Genomic DNA, 19,644 nt, shown 5'->3' on the forward strand with positions numbered 1-19,644 from the left:
CGCGTGAGGGGCACGGGCGCGGCCCCCGCGCTGACCTGGATTCCCCGGGGAGGGGCGTGGCCGCCGCCTCCGCCAATGGCCGCGCGGGGCGGCGCTGACGCGCGGGGCCGCCTCCATTTCGCGGTGCGGCGCCGCTGTTGCGCAGCAGTCGGAGCCGTCTGTCGCCCGGGGAGGACGCGTCTGCCCGACCGGCCCGCCGATCGTCTGCCGCGCCGCACCGCGCCGCCGTCCGGCTCGGCCTGCACCGAGACCCACAGCCCAGGTTCGTAAAAGCTCCGGGGCCTTCCCCGCAGAGCGGAGCGCGGGGGAAGCCGAGCGTGTGCGGTGCGGGGCGCTTCTGCCGTGTGCCCGGCCGGCCCGCGGACCCGCGGCCGGCGTTGTCACCGCTCCGTTCCGCTCGGTGCGCGCCGCGGCGGGGTCGCCGCCGGAGGCGGGTGCGGCACGGCCGCCATTTTGTGGCAGAGCGATGGCGTTTGCTTTTCTTCTTGGGCTGGGGGCGGGGCTAGCGGGGAGGGACGGCGGCTGGGCGGGGCCGGAGGCCGAGCGCCGGGCTCCTATTGGGCGAGGGTGAGGCGGTGTCCGCCCGCCGCCTTGCCATTGGCTGCAGGCGGGGGCGGGGCCGGCTGGCGCAGTGCGGTGCTGAGTCACCGGGCGGGCCTGACGCGCCTGTCCCGCAGCAGGGCCGCGCACACACCGCCATGAGCGGCTGCCGCGTCTTCATCGGGAGGCTGAACCCGGCCGCCAGGGAGAAGGATGTGGAGAGGTTCTTCAAAGGGTATGGTCGCATCCGAGACATCGACCTCAAAAGGGGCTTCGGCTTCGTGGTGAGTGTGCCCCCTCTCCCTTCCCCACCCCCTTAGTGCTCAGTCGCGTTTGAGGTTTATGAAGCTATTTCGAAAGAAAATCATTAATGCGCCCATCAAGGCGCACCACGTGACAAGCAGCTGCTCGTTCTTTGGAATGTAATTGCTGGGTTTTGTTGTCTTGGTTCTGCAGGAGTTTGAGGATCCGAGGGATGCAGACGATGCTGTTTATGAATTGGATGGAAAAGAACTTTGCAGTGAAAGGTGAGGTGTCTTATTTCATGGCTGTACAACCTTGGGCATCTAAAAAAAAGTCAATTTCAATTTGAATTGTGTTGTCAGTATTGGTCAGACTCTTTTGTTATTCTTTGGTTTGTCTTTTCCTGGGAATGATAACTGTATATGAAAGAAGAAATATGTAAAACCACATCTTTTGTTTTGTGTTTCTCTTCCCAGGGTGACGATTGAGCATGCCAGAGCACGCTCGAGGGGCAGAGGCAGAGGGAGGTACTCTGACCGGTTCAGTAGCCGCCGCCCGCGCAGTGACAGGAGGTACATGCAGCTTTGAGCCAGTGCAGTTTAAAAAAAGAATGCCTTGGGCTCATCTCGGAGAATGTGAGCTGCAATGAGCTATTAAAAGGTGTTATTTGCCTTCTAATTTTGTTAGATGTGGCAGCAGGATAGCGAAGATTACAGAACTTCTCAGCTATGCCTGTCATCCTCACGTTCTGTTCCCTCCCTTACGTACTTAGTGCCTGCCCTAGATTGCTCGAGCCATTACATAGCTCAGGTCAATAGTACTGATGATGATATGCTCATATCAGCTCTTGGTACAGCCCCTGTTAACGTTAACATGGTTATATGGTATTTACTGATAGAAGTCTGAATTGTTTGTTTCAAAACAGAAACGCCCCACCTCTCAGAACAGAAAATCGCCTCATAGTGGAAAATTTGTCTTCCCGTGTCAGCTGGCAGGTTTGTTGAAACATGATTAACTATTTTAACTTCATTTAATGGGTACGTAATGTAATTATTTTGTAAAATAATTAATTAAATTAAAACCTAGCTTATTAAAATGTTTATGTAATTAATATGATTTTTAGTAATGTAACTTAAATATTTTGAATGAAAGCTAGTTAACGTTAATTCGTAATAATAATAAACTTATATGTTTGAGGATATATATTTATTTTTTTTTTCTTGTTTTTAAAATCCATTTTAACCACATATTAAACCCTTTATTTGCCAGCCTATCTGTGTCGTTGGCCTTATGACGAGGAGTGCCTGTGGGTTATCCTAATCGTTCTGTCTTGGTCACTCTTGGTCGGGCCTGGTTGACTTTCCAGTCAGCTCCTACAATGTCACTTGGCCACCTCTAGATCTGTGTTTGCCGGTCTAGACGTAATCGATGCACTCCTTAAAGTGCCACATTGCAGCGGTCCCAGAGCGTTAACGAGATCTGATTCCTAAGTTGAGAGCTGTTCTTCCTGTAACGCTTCCGAATAACGAGGTCCTGGTCGAAAAGAGTTGAAAGATTGGAAATTAGGTGGTCGTTGGAATCCTGATCGCAGTAAAGTGGTCCTTGGTGACATGAAGCATAGAGAATGGATCCATCCATAGTCTCCTGATAGGGAGGGCAGTGCGATTAATGGCTTCCATCGACTGGGTAGTGTTCGGCAAGTGGGTGGCGAAGAGCCAGTCGGGCATATGTCATGACGGTATCTCCGGTCGCTTAATGCAGTTTGCTGCTTGGCTAGCCTAGGGAAATGTTTATAAAGGTAAAGTAAACTATATTTTTAATGACATATGGGGCACAAAATAATTGGTGTTATGTAAATGTAATTTTGTATTCATATAAGACTTGTAATGTAAATGGAGATTGAAATAGTCCAAAAATACATGGGTAGTATTTCAAAGTCAATTCAGTAGATATAAAAATGTGCTTTTTATTTCTTTTTTTCTCTCTCTTTCTTTCTCTTTGTAATTTAATCTATAAAATCATTTTAGACTAATATTTACCTTAATGTTAAGACCCTTTATTAGCATTTTGCTTAAAGCAATATGCTTTTCTCATTTATTTCGTGCCCTGATACAGATCGTGATACAGATAATGCAATTTTGATTACAAGTATGGCAGTTGCCATGTTTGTGATTTATCTAACAACTTCTCTTTCAGTAGTCATAAGTATCTTTTGTTTGCTTTAAACTGCTTTTGTATAAATAAATGTTAATTTCACTTCTTTGCATAACAAAAATGGTCTTGTGTTAGGATCTCAAAGACTTCATGAGGCAAGCCGGGGAAGTAACCTTTGCAGATGCACACAGACCTAAGTTAAATGAAGGGTAAGCCTATCAAGTGATCTCTTGAAAACTGTAGAGTAACCTGTATATGTAATATTTGGGGAGTGAACCTGGCAGCTTTCAGTGTTAGCAGCTGTTCATGGCTTAATTTAGCTAGCCTTTGAAAATGTGTGTGGGAAATGTTTGGGATGGGGAATTTTTCATGCTTCAGTGATGACAAGGGATAATTACCTGAGCAGTGTAGGTTTTGGGGTTTTGTTTGGTTGGTTTTTTCACAGTGTAAATTTTGTTTGTATTGGTAACTACTACTTGTAATAGTGAGCTTTTTGTTTGTTTGTTTGTTTTTTCCATAGGGTGGTTGAATTTGCCTCTTACAGTGATTTAAAGAATGCTATCGAAAAGCTTTCTGGTAAAGAAATTAATGGAAGGAAAATCAAACTAATCGAAGGCAGCAAAAGGCACAGGTATGGATTTCTACTCTCTTAATACTGCTTAAACATTCCCTGAGAACCTTTGAAGTCGCTGACTGCAAAGGCGAGCTGGGGCTGTGCCTGGCCTGCCTGGGGCCGTGCGGTTCCGCAGCTGGCGCTGACTGGCGCTCCTCTGGGCTCCTCAGTAGGTCCAGGAGCCGCTCGCGGTCGCGCAGCAGGAGCTCCTCCGGGTCCCGCAGCCGCTCGCGGTCCCGCAGCCGCAAGTCCTACAGCAGGTCCCGCAGCAGGAGCCGCAGCAAGTCGCGGTCAGTCAGCAGATCTCCCCTGCCGCACAAGAGCCAGAAACGTGCTTCTTCCAGCAGATCCAAATCTCCGTCATCCGTAGACCGGCAGAGGTCTAGATCAAGGTCCAGATCTGTTGACAGTGGCAACTGAACTATAACTAACTTGCCCAGCGGGCTCTTTTTTAAACCATACTTGCTAAAACTTTGGTAAGTATGTGACTTTCTGTGGGAAAGGGTTTGGATGGGGAGAGGGGAGGGAAGGGGGAACTTTGTAGATGTGGACCATGGTGGGAAGGGTTATTGACTAATTGTATTAAATGTTTTTGATAACCCTTTTCTTGCTCACATTTTTTTGTGAATGTCTGAAGTGTATAGTTTGTGTATATTGGCAGAGCTCTTTATAACTAAAGAAAACAAATTTTTTTGTACTTTAAAGTCATCTGAACACTTAATTCTCAGTATATTCAACTGTGAATAGCAACTAAAAACATTAATGTTTCCGACTAATAGTTTTAGACATCTAAGAGAGCTCTATATGTGCTGTACATAAAGCTTTATTTCAGAGGGTATTTTTTTGTGCTTTTGAGACATTGTTTCAGCTATGGGCCAGCAGATTAAGTGCTGGTCAGTACTGGTAATAAAACTTTATTTTAAAATATTTTCATTTAATATGACTTGCACTACACTAAGAAAATGCCCATTTCACTGCCCTGTGGTAATAATATTCTATAAAGCACTCTTATTTCTTGATACCTAAGAATAAAATAGTTCAAATAAAGTATAAAGAAACATTTCTGCCTCTACTTTGTTTCTTGGTGTTCATAAAGTGGTTGTGACTGTGAACATTTTAAAACTTAAAATTGTTTTTAAAGATGGAGCTGTGCCCAAGTAATTACTGTTTTGGGCAGGGATGAGAATTAGAATCCTTCTAAATACATTGTGTGATGTCCTTGGCTGTGTCTGTTCTGAAATAAGAACATGGATAATCAGGCTGTCACAGTTCATAGCAGAAAGTGGAGTGGATGAGTCATTCAGCTTTTAATGACTTGGGGTAAGAAGTGTGGAGTGGTAAAGACAGATGTAGACAGCATTCTTCATTGGTGTATTTGTGCATGTTCGTATGAGAACACTGGAGTGTAGATAAACCATTTTTGTAAGCATTAGTCCTCATTCTGAGGGAAGAGGGATTTTTAAGTCAATGGGTGGGAGTAATGCAGCAGTAGTACCATGAGGTTCTGTGTTGTAGTGTTTGTGCCTTCCAGTGGCAGCAGTCCTCTGCAGTCCCTGTATTTCTCAAGCCCTCAACCACAAGAACTTAGGAATTAAATTTTTTAAATAATGTGTTTTCTCATGAAGTGGTTTACAAAGCTATTCTAGCAATCTGTAGAAACCTTTAAAAAGGCTAGGCTCAGATTTGGATAACTGTAGGAAGTGCAAGGGGGTTCCTCTAGGAGCAGGGTCTGGCCTTGTGGGAGGTTGGGCATTGGCCTCTGCAGCCCTGCTGCCCTTTCTCCCTGCTGCTGCAGAGGTCTCTGGTGCCAAGCTAAGGAAGGAGGAGGAGCTCTTGTACTGCGTGGGTCTGTCTGTTGAGGTGTCAGTGTGTTGGGCTGAGAGCAGGCCTTAGAGGGGGTAGGATCCACAGTTAACTGGGTTGTTGCCAGTCAGCTCTGGGGAATGGGAGGCTTCATTCTCAGAGCCATAGTGGTGCAGATGCTGGATCACCCCAAGAGGTGTGTAGCAAGAGGGCTCTAACTTGCAGGGGTAAAACAGCCTTCACACTCATAAGGGTGGAAGGTCAGCTGTGTAGAGATCTTGAGTCAGTTGATCCTACTAACTTAGATGATGATGGGCATCTGTGTCCAGCTGGGACTTGGCTTCAGCTGGAACCCAGGTGGCTGAAGGCACTTGGTGTGATGAAAGGGATCACAGACTTCTGTCAGGCGAAATGTGAGTATTATCTGCTCTATAAATAGTTGTTCTGGATTGTGTTTCTAGACCGCACCACTTACTTGCCGTGCAAGCAGCATGAGCAGGTGCCTGCATTTTCCCTGGGGAGCTGGCTGTTGTATGAGCTTTCTATTAAACTCCCAGGCTTTACAGTATAGAGGCTTATGTTGATTTCTGGCATAAGAAATTACAGTTTATTTAGTGTAGGTTCTTGATACAAACTGGTTTATTCTTAATTAAGATGAACTACTTTGGGTTACAAGGCATAGTCTGGACATTGGAGATGCTGATGCCAGCTTTCCTGGCTCTGTGTGTGTAGTGTGACCATACCCAGGTGGTGTCTAGAACAGGTGTGGTGTTGAGTTCTCAGACTGCTACAAAAGAAGGCACATTTAAAGTTCATCTGGTGTTGGAGGTACAGCTTGCTGGGCCCAAACTCGGCATACAAAGGCAGTTTGTGTAGCCACGATCATGGTTTGTGTGGCCTCTGTGCTGGGGGATCAGTGATACCTGTTGGACAATGGGAGAAATCAACAGCCCATGGGCTGCTTGGCTGTGCATTTGATCTCACTGGCTTCTGCACGGAGAAACTTTCACAGCTCATTCTGGGCCTGTTAGAGAAAGTACATTAATGTCAGGATCTGCTTCCATGCAGTTACAGGTAAGTGAAATTAAGAAAGGCAACTGATGTACACAGTGATTTTCTTGTAGGTAAAATGGGGACAGTCACTTATCATGTTTTTCAGCTGTCCCAGAGGGTTGTCACAATGACTTTGAAAGTCAGTGAAAGTCTCCTTTCTGAGCTGACAGAACGAGGCTTAGTCTGCAGCAAGGTCTTTGGGGAATAACAGGGTGCGGATGGCTGTGGCTGCTGTGAAGTGCGCATACTGGTAAGTTGACAGAAGAGCTGGACACCTATGAGCTGGCTGCAGAAGGGAGGGCTTGGAGGGTTGTGAGAGCAACTGCTGTAGAATCCATACATTGTTTTCCCGGTTTTCCACTGTTTCTGCCATGTCTTGACACTGATTTCATTTCTTGAGCACTAAATGTGTCTGCACCTGCACAGATAATTTTTGCTCCATCTGAAGAAAGAGAAAAATGTGAGAAGAGGCAATTCTGAAGCCAGGTGAGGGAAAGATTGTGACAGCTACGACTGGAATTACTGGGTCATTTAAAACAAGAGGAAGGCATTTGGGATTCCTGCTGAAAGACTGAAGCCAGTTTGTTTCCAGTCATTTATGACCTGGAGGCTGGAATACAACCTTTTTGTTACAGTCTTGCCAGCACCTGCATGTTTGTTTCCAGTATCAACTGCTTTGCTCTGAACACACACCCAAGTGTCCAGATGTGTGTGTTGTCCCCCCAAAATTAAGTTGTCCTCCAGCATAGCTATGAGATGTGGTAAAGTGATCCTGAAGCAGCTCTGTATCAGCTACTCTGCTGCATCTGTCTCAAGGCAGTGGAGAAAAGCTGGACTGGCAGCATCAGAGGGGTGGAGGATCTCATTTAGCCGTCTGTGCAGTCAGCTGAGCTTGGAATTAGGAACCTGCTGGAGTTGGAGAAGAGTCTATTTCACATCTGTACCAATATTGTATATATTTAAGAATGAAGTTTCAATCTCTTTATGTACTTTTCTAGCAAGAGACCCAAATGTTTCATTCCTTTGGTTGCAGTATTTGGCAGTTCTGTCCTCTCAGGGAATCACTTAACAGCTTGAAGCAAAGCTGGGATTTGTTGCATTAAGAATATGTAATGTTTTTGTGCAGTTTTAGCCACACGCAAACACCTCTGTTCTTTGCATGTGCTTAGTGCAAGTCATGACTTTCACAGGGTGTCCACTGTAGCTTAAAGCGCCAGACTGTGAAAACCTGAGCACTGATAGTTTTGATAGTATGTAGCTGTGTGAAACATCCTGCTGATGCAAGAATTCCATTAAATTTCTAAGGTCTTCAGTTACCTCTGAATTTTTGACTCTGATTTGAATTTAATGTGCCGGGTATGTAATCCCTAGTTAAAGAGCAACTGGATTCTGCCTTTATAGAGCAGCGATGCATTGGTAGTTACATTGTAAGCATGTATGGTTTAGCGAGGAAAGTGTAAGAAATAAAGGAGCAAAGCTGTACTTGCCATTGGCTTGCTTTATCCTGTCATGGATCCGAAAGACCAGGATGAGCAGAAATCCTTCTCCAAGCTGGAAGAGCAAGTAGAGTAGTGGGAAGAAGTACAGGGGGCCAATGATCTCTGGGGCGAAGGTGACCTTGAGGATAGCTGAGCCAAGCTGTACATTCTGGCTGCCAGTTTCCATGCACACTGTCCGCCTGCACCTGAAGGAAAAAAAATAGATTACAGATCTAAATTGCTTTCAAACAACTGAAACAGAGTCCTGCCCACCTTGCTGGTGCACTTGCCTGTGGCTAAAAGGTGCTCTGTCAGGAACAACACTGCAATCCCTAGAAGGTTTTGCCTCCGGCTCCATTGGCAATGGGCAGAGACAGATCATGTTACAAATGTGAACTTTGTTCATAATGGTATCAGAGCCTTGTGTCCTGCTCTGGACTCTGCAGCTTCCTGCAGGGAAGTAAGGAGGATGGTAGGAGTCCAAAATATGAAGGTATAAAACAGGACTAGGAGGATACCTACCTTGTTTATGTAGCATGAGGAGAAAAGGAGGAGCAGGTTTTATATATCAGGTTTTCATTCTAAATTCCTGGGGCTGCAGCTGAGAAAGCAGTGACTGATTTGAGGTAGTAATCAGCTGGGGAATAATCGTGTCACCTGGGGTTTGAGCTCTGTTGGTATTTCTCAGTTTTTGGGTTTGGGTTTTTTTCTGGTGTTAATAAATGTTTTCCCCCCAACTTCATTACCAAGGGAAGAGGGTTGGTAATACGTTTAGCAGGTCACTAGTGACCTTAAGCCAAAACCATCCATCCACCTACTTGTTCAATAAACCTTCCATGGTGATCGGGTGCCTGTGCCAGAAACACCTGCTTAGCTATTCCTCCTCTCTCAGTTAAGCCAAGCAGAGGTTAAATTTCTCTTCCCACTCAAGCTGTGGGAGTCACTGGCTTGGGACCAGCTTGTACTGTGTCTGGTTGTATTTCTAGATCCTATTTGGGTGAATGGGGTCAGTGTTCTACAGAAGTATATTCCTAAAATTCATGTTTTCACCATTGCTCCGCAAAGCAGAGCTGCCAAACCTCTCTGTTCCTGATGAGAGAGAGGGGAGGGAGGTGTGGAAGAACAAGAACATACCGGTCATCAAGCTTGAAGGCTGCAGAGACAGCGTAGCCCAGCAGGAATCCAGTAAGTGGCATTAAGGCAGAGGTTCCCAGGAGAGGTGGTGAGAAGACAACCATGACACAGCTTCCCATATTGGCCACAGACAGAACAATTATAACAGCAGATGACAGTAGAAGCATAACCATCCCTGCCTAAAATAAAAGTGATTGAGGTGTGGACAAGAGAGAAATCCCCAGCAGAATTTGCCTCAGCTGTTAGAAGCAGCTGTACCCAGTTCTTTGTCCATCCTGTGAGGTACACAGAGGGCATAGGTGCCTTTCATGAACATAAATGTTATCAGTAATCAACAAGAGACCATCCTGGGCTAGTACTGAGAGAGACCTTAAATAACCAAATACCTTTCTAGTCTATGTGCAAAATGACTGCTTTTGCTGCAGAAGCTGCTTGTTTCTCTGGCATTGCTACTTGTCTCTGCCCAGGTCCCTTTGTGGCTCTAGTCTACCCCCAGCAGGTGCTGAGGAAACCACTTTACCCACAGCTAGAGCCTAGTGGAGTTCTTGAGTTAGACAATGGTGTATCTGGTTGTCTGGATTTCTGTTCTGCTGTTTAAATGAGGTATAAAGGAGGCAGGGACATGATTCCAGGCATAAGTGGGCGCTTGGTGATACAGTGGCCTCTGTTGGATAGGTATCTCAATGATTTGAGCAGCAATTTTGTGATTTGATTTTTGCCTTGTGCTAGACCTCTAAGAACAGACCTCTGGGGTGATTTTAATTTGTTTTGGGATAGTTATTGTTGTTTGGTTGATTTTTATCTGAGTTCTGCTTTGGTATCAGCAGTAGTTTGGGGCAGTGCCTATGAGGTTCTTTAGTGCTGATGTAGCAAAAAATTTACAAAGTTAAAACTGAAGCAAAAGGAGAGCAAGGTAGGAAATTGGCTACAAAATGTCTGCCTGGAAAAGATGGAGGACTTCTCCTTGAGCAAATATTTTAACCATTAAAGTGGTGAAGTGGATGTCTTGAGCTCTAGGCTCAGCCCTTTCATTGATTTATGGCATGTCTTAAAGTAGTTAATATGTCTGTGATTTTATTTTTGAAAACTTCCTCAAGGCCCTTGATTGAAAGGCAACTAGCAAAGGATACTTCTTACCTTGGTGATAAGGCCAGTGTACTGTGGTTTCCTCTCATTCAAGATGATGCCGATGGCACAGGGGATTAGCATCAGCACCAGGGAGGTGATTATTCCTTTGTAAGGTACCTTGCCCTCCAAATCACCCTCATACAGTCCTCCCGAGTAAAGGTACAGAAGCAGTGGCATTAATCCAGTTGCCAGGACCATGGAGCATGCAGTCATTACAACACTGAGATGAAGAAAGGACCCCTCAGTAGAAGAACAACACTTTTTAAAAATGGACTATGCTTTTCTGATTACTTGCCTGTACAGATTATTACCTTGCTTTTTCCCAACTTGTCTCGGATCTCCCCAATATCACTGTCAGATTGTAGAAGGATGTGATATGAATGGAGAAGGGAGAAGATGACTCAAGTTTCATACATGCTGAGAAAGGGTACACACATACCCATGACAAGGGTACAGTTCACATTTCAGGAATTCACAACTGAGAAAAAAAGTAATAGTCTGTATTTTTGTGCTGGATCTTGTTTTATCGCTAGGGTTTGTTGGAGAGCAGTGTTCTGCTATTTCAACATTTCTCACTGATGCAGCCTCTTCAGGCAGCATGGTCAGTTTACACAGAACTTTTTATTTATTTATTTATTTATTTATATGCTCTATGTACTGCTACGTGGAGATGAAAAAGTGTTCCTGAACCCATGTCATCAAAAGCAGCATGCTAATGATTCAGAGAAAGGTACCCATTGTAAAATAGGGACAAATTAACTTGCTGAGCAATATGGGTGCTTTACAAATGTTTTGGACTTAGTATTTCAGTCTTTGTCCAGCTTCTTGGGGCCTCCTAAAGTTTATTAAATTAGTTTCTGAATCAGCCATATAACTAGATTGGCCTGGACAATGAACAGGTACATAGCTTTCCTTACCTGAGGTTCATGTCCCCTCTCAGTGCCAGGCTAAAGATGTTGGAGAGGTTTCCCCCTGGGCAGCAGCCACAGATGAGGATGGCCAGGGATTCTGAGGTGCCCAGCTGGAAGAGCTTGCCCAACATGAATGCTGTCAAAGGCATGATACTGTACTGAGCCAATATGGCTATTGCCACACCTTTAGGTCTCCTGAGGTGAGCTGTGATCTTGGCTATCTCCATTGTACATCCCAGAGACACCATGATGACCAGGAGGACAGTGATAAGGATTACGTTCAGGGCTGTGTCCATAGCCTGCTGTCCAAATGCAAAGGGTGGTGCCAGACTGCTCAGGGAGGTGCTGCTCTGCATGCAACCTGGGCTCCAAAGTTCTGGGCTATCAAAAGCTCCCTTGGTCTTGTTCATCCTGCTGAGGGGTTTGGAGGTCCCTTCTTCTGTAAGTGGCTGGGAAGGTGAGGGAAGGATTGATTCAGAAGTCCAAATAAAGTTAAATTAATGGAAGCAAAACATGAGCTCTCTTTCAGGATACCAATCTTAGTCTTCAGCACCTATTGAAACAGAAATCTGCGTTGAGAGCAATCAGCTGTGAATCCCATTCATTCTGGAAATATCCTGTGCAGTTTGTGTCTTCTGCTCTGGTCCTCCACTTCTTTCAGCATCCACCCTCACAATGAGCAAAATGACTGCTGTTACCTTAGTGCTGGTGGATGTGGCTGTAGGAAGCTTTGGCAGATCACCTGCTGCTCCGTCCTTTCCTGGCTGGCCTTGGTGAGCGGCAGTACTCTTCAGTCCTCCTGCTTCAAGAAAATCCCCCTTGGTAAAATCCCATCCTCTCCTTGCAGGATATAAAGCCTGGGTCTAAAAGAGGCTCACAGAGAGGGAAGTTGCAGTTCTTTGGTAGTTGTACTAATGGGACTGGGGAAGGGATTTTAACCGGGGAGATTTGCTGCACTATGGCTGAGCGCTAATTCCTTTGCTGAAGGCTATTACGCTGCTGCAGTAGCATGTCCATTGCTTCTATTCATCTGGGAGCTCAGCAGGCCCAGCCTCTGCAGCCCTATTGCTCTGGAAACATTGCTGGAGGCAGGCAGGAATGTCAGAGCTGTTCTCCGTGTTCCTCCCCACTTGCTCTTGCTTTGGTTGGGAACTTTGTTTTCCAGGCTGGCAGCCAGGCCGGAAAAGCACCAACAACAGCTCAGGAGGCCAGCACGGGCATCCCCATCGGATGGGAAAGAGCAGTGCCTGTGGCTCTCAGTGGCTCTGCACATCCATGCCCACGGCTTTTCCTACACCTTTGTGAGCACCACACTGCCATTCCTGGGGACAAGGGGCCCTCCAGTAAGTCACAGGGGGTGCCTTGAGCCCCCTGTGTCACTGTGGTGGCACAGTAGTGCCTTGGCTCGCTGCTGGGCTCTGGCTGAGCAGGTGGGGTGAGGAGGCCTGCAGCACTGTGTGCATTTTCATCTTCTGTAGGCATCTGCAAGACTACCAGGCACCAGCAAGGGCTGCCCAAGTAGCACATGGGCAAGATCCCTAAGAATTAAGTGCAGGAGCAAAGCCCACAGCAATTCTTTATCCTTCTCTTCAGGATTTTTTCCCCTGTGAATCCCCAGCCTTCCAGAAGAAATGCTTGTTTTTCACCATGTTTGCCTTTCCGCTGTGTGCTGAATTTTGTGAGAAGCACAGAAAGAGTCAAGCCAAACAATTAAGTGCTTATAAAGTGCTACTGCTTCAGCAGCACCTCCTCTTCCCCTAAACTCAGTGTAGCTCAGGCTTTTAAAATGACAATGTTCCAACATTCTCACCCTTTTCAGGACTGTTTAAATGACTCTAATAATTTTAAAAAAGCCTGCTAGTTGTTCATTGTTCAAGCGTTCCTACTGGTTCCTGGTAGTTAATGGAGGAAAAACCACAGGAGCCAAGGAAGAGACTGGTAGAAGAAAGCAGAGTAAATTAGGATCATTATTTCACCCTGGTTCATGCTTGGACATTTACTTATTTGACGTGGGCACAGAGCTGGGAGTTTGCATTTCAGTGTGGCCGAGGAGCTGTATCTCAGCTGTGAAGCTGCTGCTCCCCTTGGCAGGACCTGGGCGGTGGGATGGCTGAGGGAAGGCTGGAGGAAGGAGTGGGACATTTACTTATTTGACATGGGCACCAAAGCTGGGAGTTTGCATTTCAGTGTGGCCAAGGAGCTGTATCTCAGCTGTGAAGCTGCTGCTCGCCGCTGGCGGTGGGAAGGCTGAGGGAAGGCTGGAGGAGCAGCTCTCCCACTGCCAGGGCAGCGGGCCCGGTGTGCACGGCCACGCTCTGGCTGACCCGCGGCCCAAGTACCGGCCTTGCTTCAGGGGAGCCCCTGGGCAAAGCGCGCCTTTTCCTTCCTTTGGCCACTCCCTGGAAGGGCGCAGCTCCTGAAAGGTGAGCTCCCAGGTGCTCCTACAGCGCTCCCCGCCTTCCCGTGCCAGCTGAGGGGAGCTGCAGCAGCCGCGCCCGGCGCAGCGCAGGCCCCGGAGCCGCGGCGGGCCCGGCCCGGCCCGTGCCGCTGGAGGGCAGTGGTCGCATGGCCGGCGAGGAGAGCACACCGCCCAAAGTCTGCTTCGATCGCCTTCACGGGCTCAGACACTCCAAATTCACAGGTACGGTCTAACGCAGCAGGCACCAAGCGATGCTCAGCAAGCCGGAGGCATTGAAGAAAGTGTTTAAAAAAAGAATAAGAAAATGTATACGACTTTGCAGACTTCCTGTTGGAGCTCAAAATGAGCTGTGTTGTGGATTTTTTTTTTTTGGAAGGAGTTAATGCTTCATACTTTCATAATGCAGCTTCATAAATTCATCTGATAAATACAAAATGGCTTATGTGCCCCTTTCAGTGGTAGGAGGCTGAAGTCCAATTTCTTAATTTGCAGCAGGGATCATCATCTCTCCTGTGTTTTTAGAATTTAACATAACCTGAGCTCAGTCCAGTGGCTGCCCAAAGGCCCTGTTTCAGCGGATGTGCCTGGCAGGAGCAGTGGTGCTTGATTTATGTCACATTTCACACTGTTGGCCCACAGTACAAGATGTATCTTTGACCTCTGGTGCCCACATTTTGCTCAGGTAAGAGTTGTGAAAACAGGGAGAACTGTACTGTTATGTGCTTGGCTAATCAGTTTGCTCATTTCTGTGTGATTTTGAGGCACTTTGCCCACCACAGCCCTGCCCACACGCGGGCACTATGCTGGAGTGGGAATGGAACAAGGAGAGTTTCTGCAGAGACAATCATGGCTTGTCATGGCTTGTTCCAGCTGTGGCTGAGGGCTTTGTCTCAGCTGGAGACCCAGGGTGGTCTCGGCAATGTCAGCCAGAGCATGCCCCAATTTTTCAGCAGTGAAAAAGAAGCTTGCTCTGATGCCTCTTCTCTGTCAGATTGTTTTAAATTTGAGTTTGCTGGGCAGGTAGGCATTGTTTTTACCCTGAGCAATGTAGGAAACTGTAGAAAGAAATGATGCTCCTGAGGGTGTGAGGTGCTTCAGTCATTTAGACCAACATTTCTATCATACCAGTATTGAATATTCCCTCTCAATTTCTAGAGCGAGGCTTTCCGTCAGCCCTGGGAATTACTTAAGGACCTAGGTGGGTGGGAAGGGTCCTACTCCATCCTTCCACTGGTGATACCACCCTAAGGGATTTTAAGTTACTCCAGACAGAGAGCTCTGGAGAAGGGTTGTGTTTATGGTAGGAAAGCCCAGTTGCCATGGACTTCTGGCTGCTCTGATAGATTTTGTTTCCCTGAGGAACCTGTAGCAGTGGCCAATGTGATGATACATGGCAAAGACTGTTGTCCCTTGGTGGGAAGCAAGGTGCAGGTCTGGGGCAGAAACCCCCCTGCTGATGGGTTGAGGGGAGCACTGGGGGCATCCCATATTCCCAGATACAAAGGGTGTCTCTGTTTTTCCTACCTCTGCCTGCAGGAAGGGTGTCAGTGTGGTGTTGAAGCAAGTTCACCTCAAGGGCAGATTTTTAATGAAAAACTCTACAGAAGGAAGTCTGTTCATGTCTGTGATGCTTATTTTTCTCTGTAGGAAGAGATAATTTTATTGTCCATTGTAGTTAGTTATTTACTATGCAATTAGTGGTTCTAGTTAATCTTGAATGTTTCATTTCTTTAGGGACCAGATGTCAAAGACAGCTTCAGAAAAAATTGGACAGCTTAAGTTTTCTTGTAACTTTGATAAAAAGCTGTCAGCAGGATATTTCCCTAAACCTGTCTCCAGTCTGTATAGCCTTGACTATTGCTCTTAGCTTCAGAGGAGAAATGAACATTGGCTACTGTTATTTGACCTTTGCAGGGTGATAACTTTAGAGAAAATTCAGTGCTCTCTCTGAGTCATGTGAGAAACCTCTTTGGCATGAGCTTGTGAGAGCTGCTGTGGGCAGCAGAAGGTTGCCCACTTGTTTGCCTAACTTCCATCTGTAGATGCTGTACACCTACAAAAGGCAATTGCACCTTCAGCTGAGGTGAGTGTGCTTATTTTGTATCAAAGCTTATATTTTAAATTATTTCATTTGCTAGGTTGTGCTCAAGTTCTGACGTCATAGCTTTAAACTGCTCAGTTCATGACATGCACTAATCCTTCTTCCTACATAATGAATATGAAGATTTAATACAGGAGATGGTTAGGAAAATGGAAAGTAAGAAATAAGGTGTTCAGGAATAGCCAAGGATTAATGAAAGAGTCTGAGACCCTTATGCATGCACTCACAGGACACTCACTGGGGTGTCCTGAGGGATCCAGACCAAGGGAGCACCCCAAGTGGGCATGGAGGACAGCAGGGATTCACAAGGCAGCACCACAGCTAAGGGGCACCTGAAGCCACCTCCCCAGGGCCTGGATAGTCCTGGACTGCTGGCCAAGCTCTTGTGATCCACAGTCCATCAGCAGAGAAATCTTAAATAAGTGTCTGTGTGTTCAGCAGCACTTGGATATGGGGACCTGTTTGTTTACAGTGTGAGCTCTGTGAGTGCTCAGTGCTGTGGCTCTGCCACTGCTTTTTAGTTTGGATTTGTGCACTTCATTTACTTTGTACTTGTGGTGACTGGACCCTGATTCAGTCTGAAGAGGCAGGATGTGCAGAATTTATGGTCTTCACTTGCAGGGCAAGAGAGCTGGACTTATTTCCTTTCTTGCATTGTGCTGTAAGACGCAGGCAAGCCAATTTCTGCCTCTCTTCCACCATCCTGCTAAAACCCTGTTACTGCCTGCCTGGACTGAGCTATTGGCTTTTTTGCATGGTGCAGATGTGCCACAAAAATTTCAAGAGGACTGTTGAAAACCCTTTGCTTATTTGTGTACTTTACCCATCTGCCATCTTTGGCAACTCCTTAGGCCCATGTGGGCTGAGGTCTGTCTAGAACAGCAGCCTCTGGGTGGCTGGATCCCAGTCTGGGTGCCAAACATATTGCTATTCCTCCTGAATGTTTTGCTGCGTTTCTGGGCTGGTGGAAAGCTTGTGTAGTAGGCACTGCTGTGTTATTGGTATTCCTGTGGTCAGCCCCTGTGCTTGGGGCCTCTCCAGGCACCCAGGCAATGGCAAGCCAAACCCAGCAGTGCAGTGCTTTTGTCTTGCTTTAATTAATTAGTGTAGGACACAACTATTAGCAGAGTGTTTTTGTTTCCATTTGTTCATTCTGACAGCAACCAAAGGAAACCATTATCTCTGTGAGAGGATGTTTCAGCAAGTGTTATGGTAAATAAAGCTAACAGGATCAGTGCAAAGGAGAGGATCACATTCTCTTAAGGACAGCAATCGATAATCAGGCTGTTACATGCCAAATCCTTTCAACAGGCATGATAGCAAGTTCACACTCAGATCAGCCTTTAATCTTGGAGGATCACTGACCTCTTTTCTGGCTGATGTATTTCCCACAGTCTACCTGCTCTGTGACACAGGTCTCTCTCTAAGACATGCAGCAGTTCTTTCAGCACCCACCTGCCCCTTTTGGTCAAGACTTTCTGTATGGATCAGGCTACAGATGGAAGGCCAGTCTGGGCTTGACACTGGATGATATTTAACAGCCTTCCCTGCTCCATGAGCAGCAGCAGTGTTGAGCAAACCATAGGGTCCTGGAAACTGTGTGCTCCTCTGGCCCCTAATATGGGGAGAGTAGCCTCAGTTTTATCTTTCCTGCAGTGCTTGGCTGCAAGCAACATTATTATTGGAACCAAAATGATACTGAAAACCTGTTCTTCGTGCTGACAAATAAAATACTTAAGCAATGTGATATAAGTTAAAACATCTTAATATTGTTTTGTGCAACCCTGGAGAAAAATGACGAGACTTAGACTGCAGGGTGTTCATTCTTGAGATCTCCAGTGTTTCCTATACTCCTCATTTTACTGTAAGTCTTTTGATCTTTGTTGTGTGGCACAAAGGTGTGGGCATTAGGTGAGCTACTCAATTTTATTTTGTTAAAAAAAAGAAGTTTGTAACCCTCAGGGATTTGCAGAAAAGTTTGAAAATGTGATCATAAACTTCAGGAAGCCAGAGTGCAAGTAGGAAAGCTCAAATGTTTATAATTTTCTGTAAAAAACAGAACAAAATGCCTTGCAGTTTTAAAGCTGTGATTCTCTGGAGCCTGATGCAAAATTTTTGAGTATGTGGAGTTGGCAGTGCTGGGAAGGATGCTTTTCTCTCCCCAGATCATATTTTTCTGCTGGGAATTTTAATTTCTAGCTTTAACTCTTTCTGCACCTTTTTCTTGGCCAGCCTCTCCTGCAGCTGAGGAGCCTCCCCCGTATCCAGGGGCTTGGAAGGGCAGCCAAAGGTGGTGACAGCAACCAGGGTTCCCCCAGTGGCAGAGGCTGGGCTGCCCTGCCTTGTTTTGTCTGGCCACATCCTTGAGATGTGCAGGGCAGCAAAACCTCTCCAAGGTCTTGCAGCCTGCTGTCCTGGTGGGGAAGGTCCAGGGAGCTCACCAGGGGCAGGAGCACCCCTTGCCCCCTCTCAGTTGCAGCCAGGGTGTGAACAGCTTGGCTTGAAGAATTATCTCCCACCTGCAAAGCTTGCTGTAGGGATGTGATCTTCCCTGAGGACTCATGAAGGACAGGGGCTCTTTCCTCCAGGGGCTTGTTTGCATGGCTGGTGACTCCTCTGAGCAGGGCCGCAGTGTGACCCTGCTCTCAGCAAGGCACAGAAAGGCATAGTGCCTTCCCAGAAATCCTGCAGGGATACAGTGACACTGCTGGGCTCTTCCCTCTGCTTCTCCCTTCCCAAGCCACCTCCCTTGGGCACTGCTTTTTCATATTTTTAGAAAGCACAGTTGATGTTTTTCAGCGCTGGCTTTGCACGTCAGCAGCCATTGCACAACGAGCTCTCAGGGGCCATTTATTTCACAAGCAAGGCTCATACCCTGTGACAGCATTTTCTGTCACCTCCTCAAGAGCACTCTGGGCTCTAGCTGCTTCAAAATGGCAGCTATTGTTCAGTGTCCCATGCCCTGCTTGAAACCAGGCCTCCCCCAGACACGTTTCAATAGCTCTTCTCTGTGATCTATTTATCCCCCACGTGCTTTCAGGGGAAGTGGGGAAGGGCTCATTCCTGTTTTAGGGACACCAACATGCTGCAAGCAGCCTCTTGCTGCCTCCCAGCTTTCTAAGCTAGTCCTAATTTAATATAGTATGAGCCCCTTGCAGAGCTGGAGGATCTGGAGGCTGGCCATACTCACTTTAACAAGGTCTGTGCTGCATGGGCATGGACCAGCCCATCCTTTACAGAATTATGCCTGCAAATGGGGAAGTTATTATTTGAATTTATTAAAAAAAAAAAAAAAACAACAAAAAACAGCCCTCTGGATAAAGGAGGGCAACAATGAGCAGCACTTTGTTTTTAAAGCTAGAGGGCAACTGTGGAGACTGGGGGACAAATTTATTACCTTTGGTAAGAGAATTGGAAAGACAAATAGAAAACTTCAGAGGCTACAGGCTGGATGCCCTCCCTCACTGGCTGGGCTTGTGGACTCTTACGTTAATATGGTGCTCCCATATTAACATTGTATATCCATCATTTCCCACAAAAAAATCTTATTACACACAGCTTGTTTCTCCACCCCTCTATTGTAAGCACCTGTGAAACGTGTGGGTCCTGTGGAACCAACCTTAGCTAACCCATGCCACCTCTAACTAATCTTTCAGGGCTCTGACTGTTTTCACATTTTCCCAGCTGGGCTGAGCGCTCTTCCAAATTGTCAGCCTGGTGCCACCCACACTGATTTATATTCCCTGAGAAACACAGACATAACTATTTCAATTACAAGAGACCTCAAAACCATAAATGCCTCCTAAGTTGTGAAGAATGCCCCAGTCTGGGACCACAATAATCCTGCCTTCCTAAATTTTTCTCTTTATATTTTCCTGAATTTGCCTGCATCTGATACTTCAGCTGGAATGATGTATTCCATTCCATATGTACTTCCAGCACGTGCACATCTGCATGGCACACTACCTGCTTCCCCTTGCATGATGGCCACACTTCCAGACCATACTCTTTTCTCCCACTAAAGCTTCTCTCTAGGAAGCACATATTTGGTTTGTCCTGTTCCTCCC

General features: G+C 46.5%; 3 protein-coding genes across 7 annotated transcripts in view; 2 read left to right on the forward strand and 1 right to left on the reverse strand.

The window, feature by feature from the left end:
* Nucleotides 1-106: 106 nt before the first annotated feature.
* Nucleotides 107-4,610, forward strand: SRSF5 (serine and arginine rich splicing factor 5). 3 transcript variants are annotated; one of them, XM_039705092.1, is made up of 8 exons: nucleotides 107-262; nucleotides 681-824; nucleotides 997-1,067; nucleotides 1,260-1,355; nucleotides 1,709-1,778; nucleotides 3,073-3,146; nucleotides 3,458-3,568; nucleotides 3,721-4,610. In XM_039705092.1, exons 2-8 carry the CDS (start codon nucleotides 699-701, stop codon nucleotides 3,968-3,970), a joined length of 798 nt encoding a protein of 265 aa, XP_039561026.1. In that variant the 5' UTR covers nucleotides 107-262; nucleotides 681-698; the 3' UTR covers nucleotides 3,971-4,610. The 3 variants fall into 3 exon arrangements, with proteins under 3 accessions (XP_039561026.1, XP_039561028.1, XP_039561027.1); XM_039705094.1 differs by having other exon boundaries at nucleotides 3,724-4,610; XM_039705093.1 differs by having other exon boundaries at nucleotides 133-262; nucleotides 678-824.
* Nucleotides 4,166-11,882, reverse strand: SLC10A1 (solute carrier family 10 member 1). The gene is made up of 6 exons (XM_039705091.1): nucleotides 11,755-11,882; nucleotides 11,064-11,508; nucleotides 10,156-10,366; nucleotides 9,019-9,197; nucleotides 7,894-8,090; nucleotides 4,166-6,848 (listed from the first exon to the last, which is right to left on the reverse strand). The coding sequence occupies exons 2-6, from the start codon at nucleotides 11,465-11,467 to the stop codon at nucleotides 6,682-6,684; spliced, it is 1,158 nt and encodes a 385-aa protein (XP_039561025.1). The 5' UTR covers nucleotides 11,468-11,508; nucleotides 11,755-11,882; the 3' UTR covers nucleotides 4,166-6,681.
* SMOC1 (SPARC related modular calcium binding 1) overlaps nucleotides 8,347-19,644 on the forward strand; it is a 166,714-nt gene continuing 155,416 nt past the window's right edge. The window contains exons 1-2 of one of the 3 annotated variants that reach the window (XM_039705087.1): nucleotides 14,025-14,158; nucleotides 15,391-15,559. Coding sequence is in view for 1 of the 3 variants with exons in the window: in XM_039705085.1 (XP_039561019.1) it covers nucleotides 14,087-14,158 (72 nt within the window). In the remaining 2 variants the exon portion in view is untranslated. Of the gene's footprint in view, nucleotides 9,070-14,024; nucleotides 14,159-15,390; nucleotides 15,560-19,644 lie in introns of those variants that run through there. The other 2 variants (XM_039705088.1, XM_039705085.1) reach the window with 2 other exon arrangements.

This window comes from Passer montanus, unplaced genomic scaffold, assembly GCF_014805655.1.
Source record: "Passer montanus isolate IOZ18808 unplaced genomic scaffold, ASM1480565v1 scaffold18, whole genome shotgun sequence".
Classification (NCBI taxonomy): domain Eukaryota; kingdom Metazoa; phylum Chordata; class Aves; order Passeriformes; family Passeridae; genus Passer; species Passer montanus.

Excerpts from the sequence above, each read along its gene's own strand:
- SRSF5 (XM_039705092.1), top strand. The coding sequence starts at position 699 with ATGAGCGGCTGCCGCGTCTTCATCGGGAGGCTGAACCCGGCCGCCAGG. Across the intron at positions 1,779-3,072 it reads CTTCCCGTGTCAGCTGGCAG|GATCTCAAAGACTTCATGAG; the intron begins GTTTGTTGAAAC and ends GTCTTGTGTTAG. Across the intron at positions 3,147-3,457 it reads AGACCTAAGTTAAATGAAGG|GGTGGTTGAATTTGCCTCTT; the intron begins GTAAGCCTATCA and ends TTTTTTCCATAG.
- SLC10A1 (XM_039705091.1), bottom strand. The coding sequence starts at position 11,467 with ATGAACAAGACCAAGGGAGCTTTTGATAGCCCAGAACTTTGGAGCCCA. Across the intron at positions 9,198-10,155 it reads ACACTGGCCTTATCACCAAG|GCAGGGATGGTTATGCTTCT; the intron begins GTAAGAAGTATC and ends CTTTTATTTTAG. Across the intron at positions 8,091-9,018 it reads GCCTTCAAGCTTGATGACCG|GTGCAGGCGGACAGTGTGCA; the intron begins GTATGTTCTTGT and ends TTTTTCCTTCAG.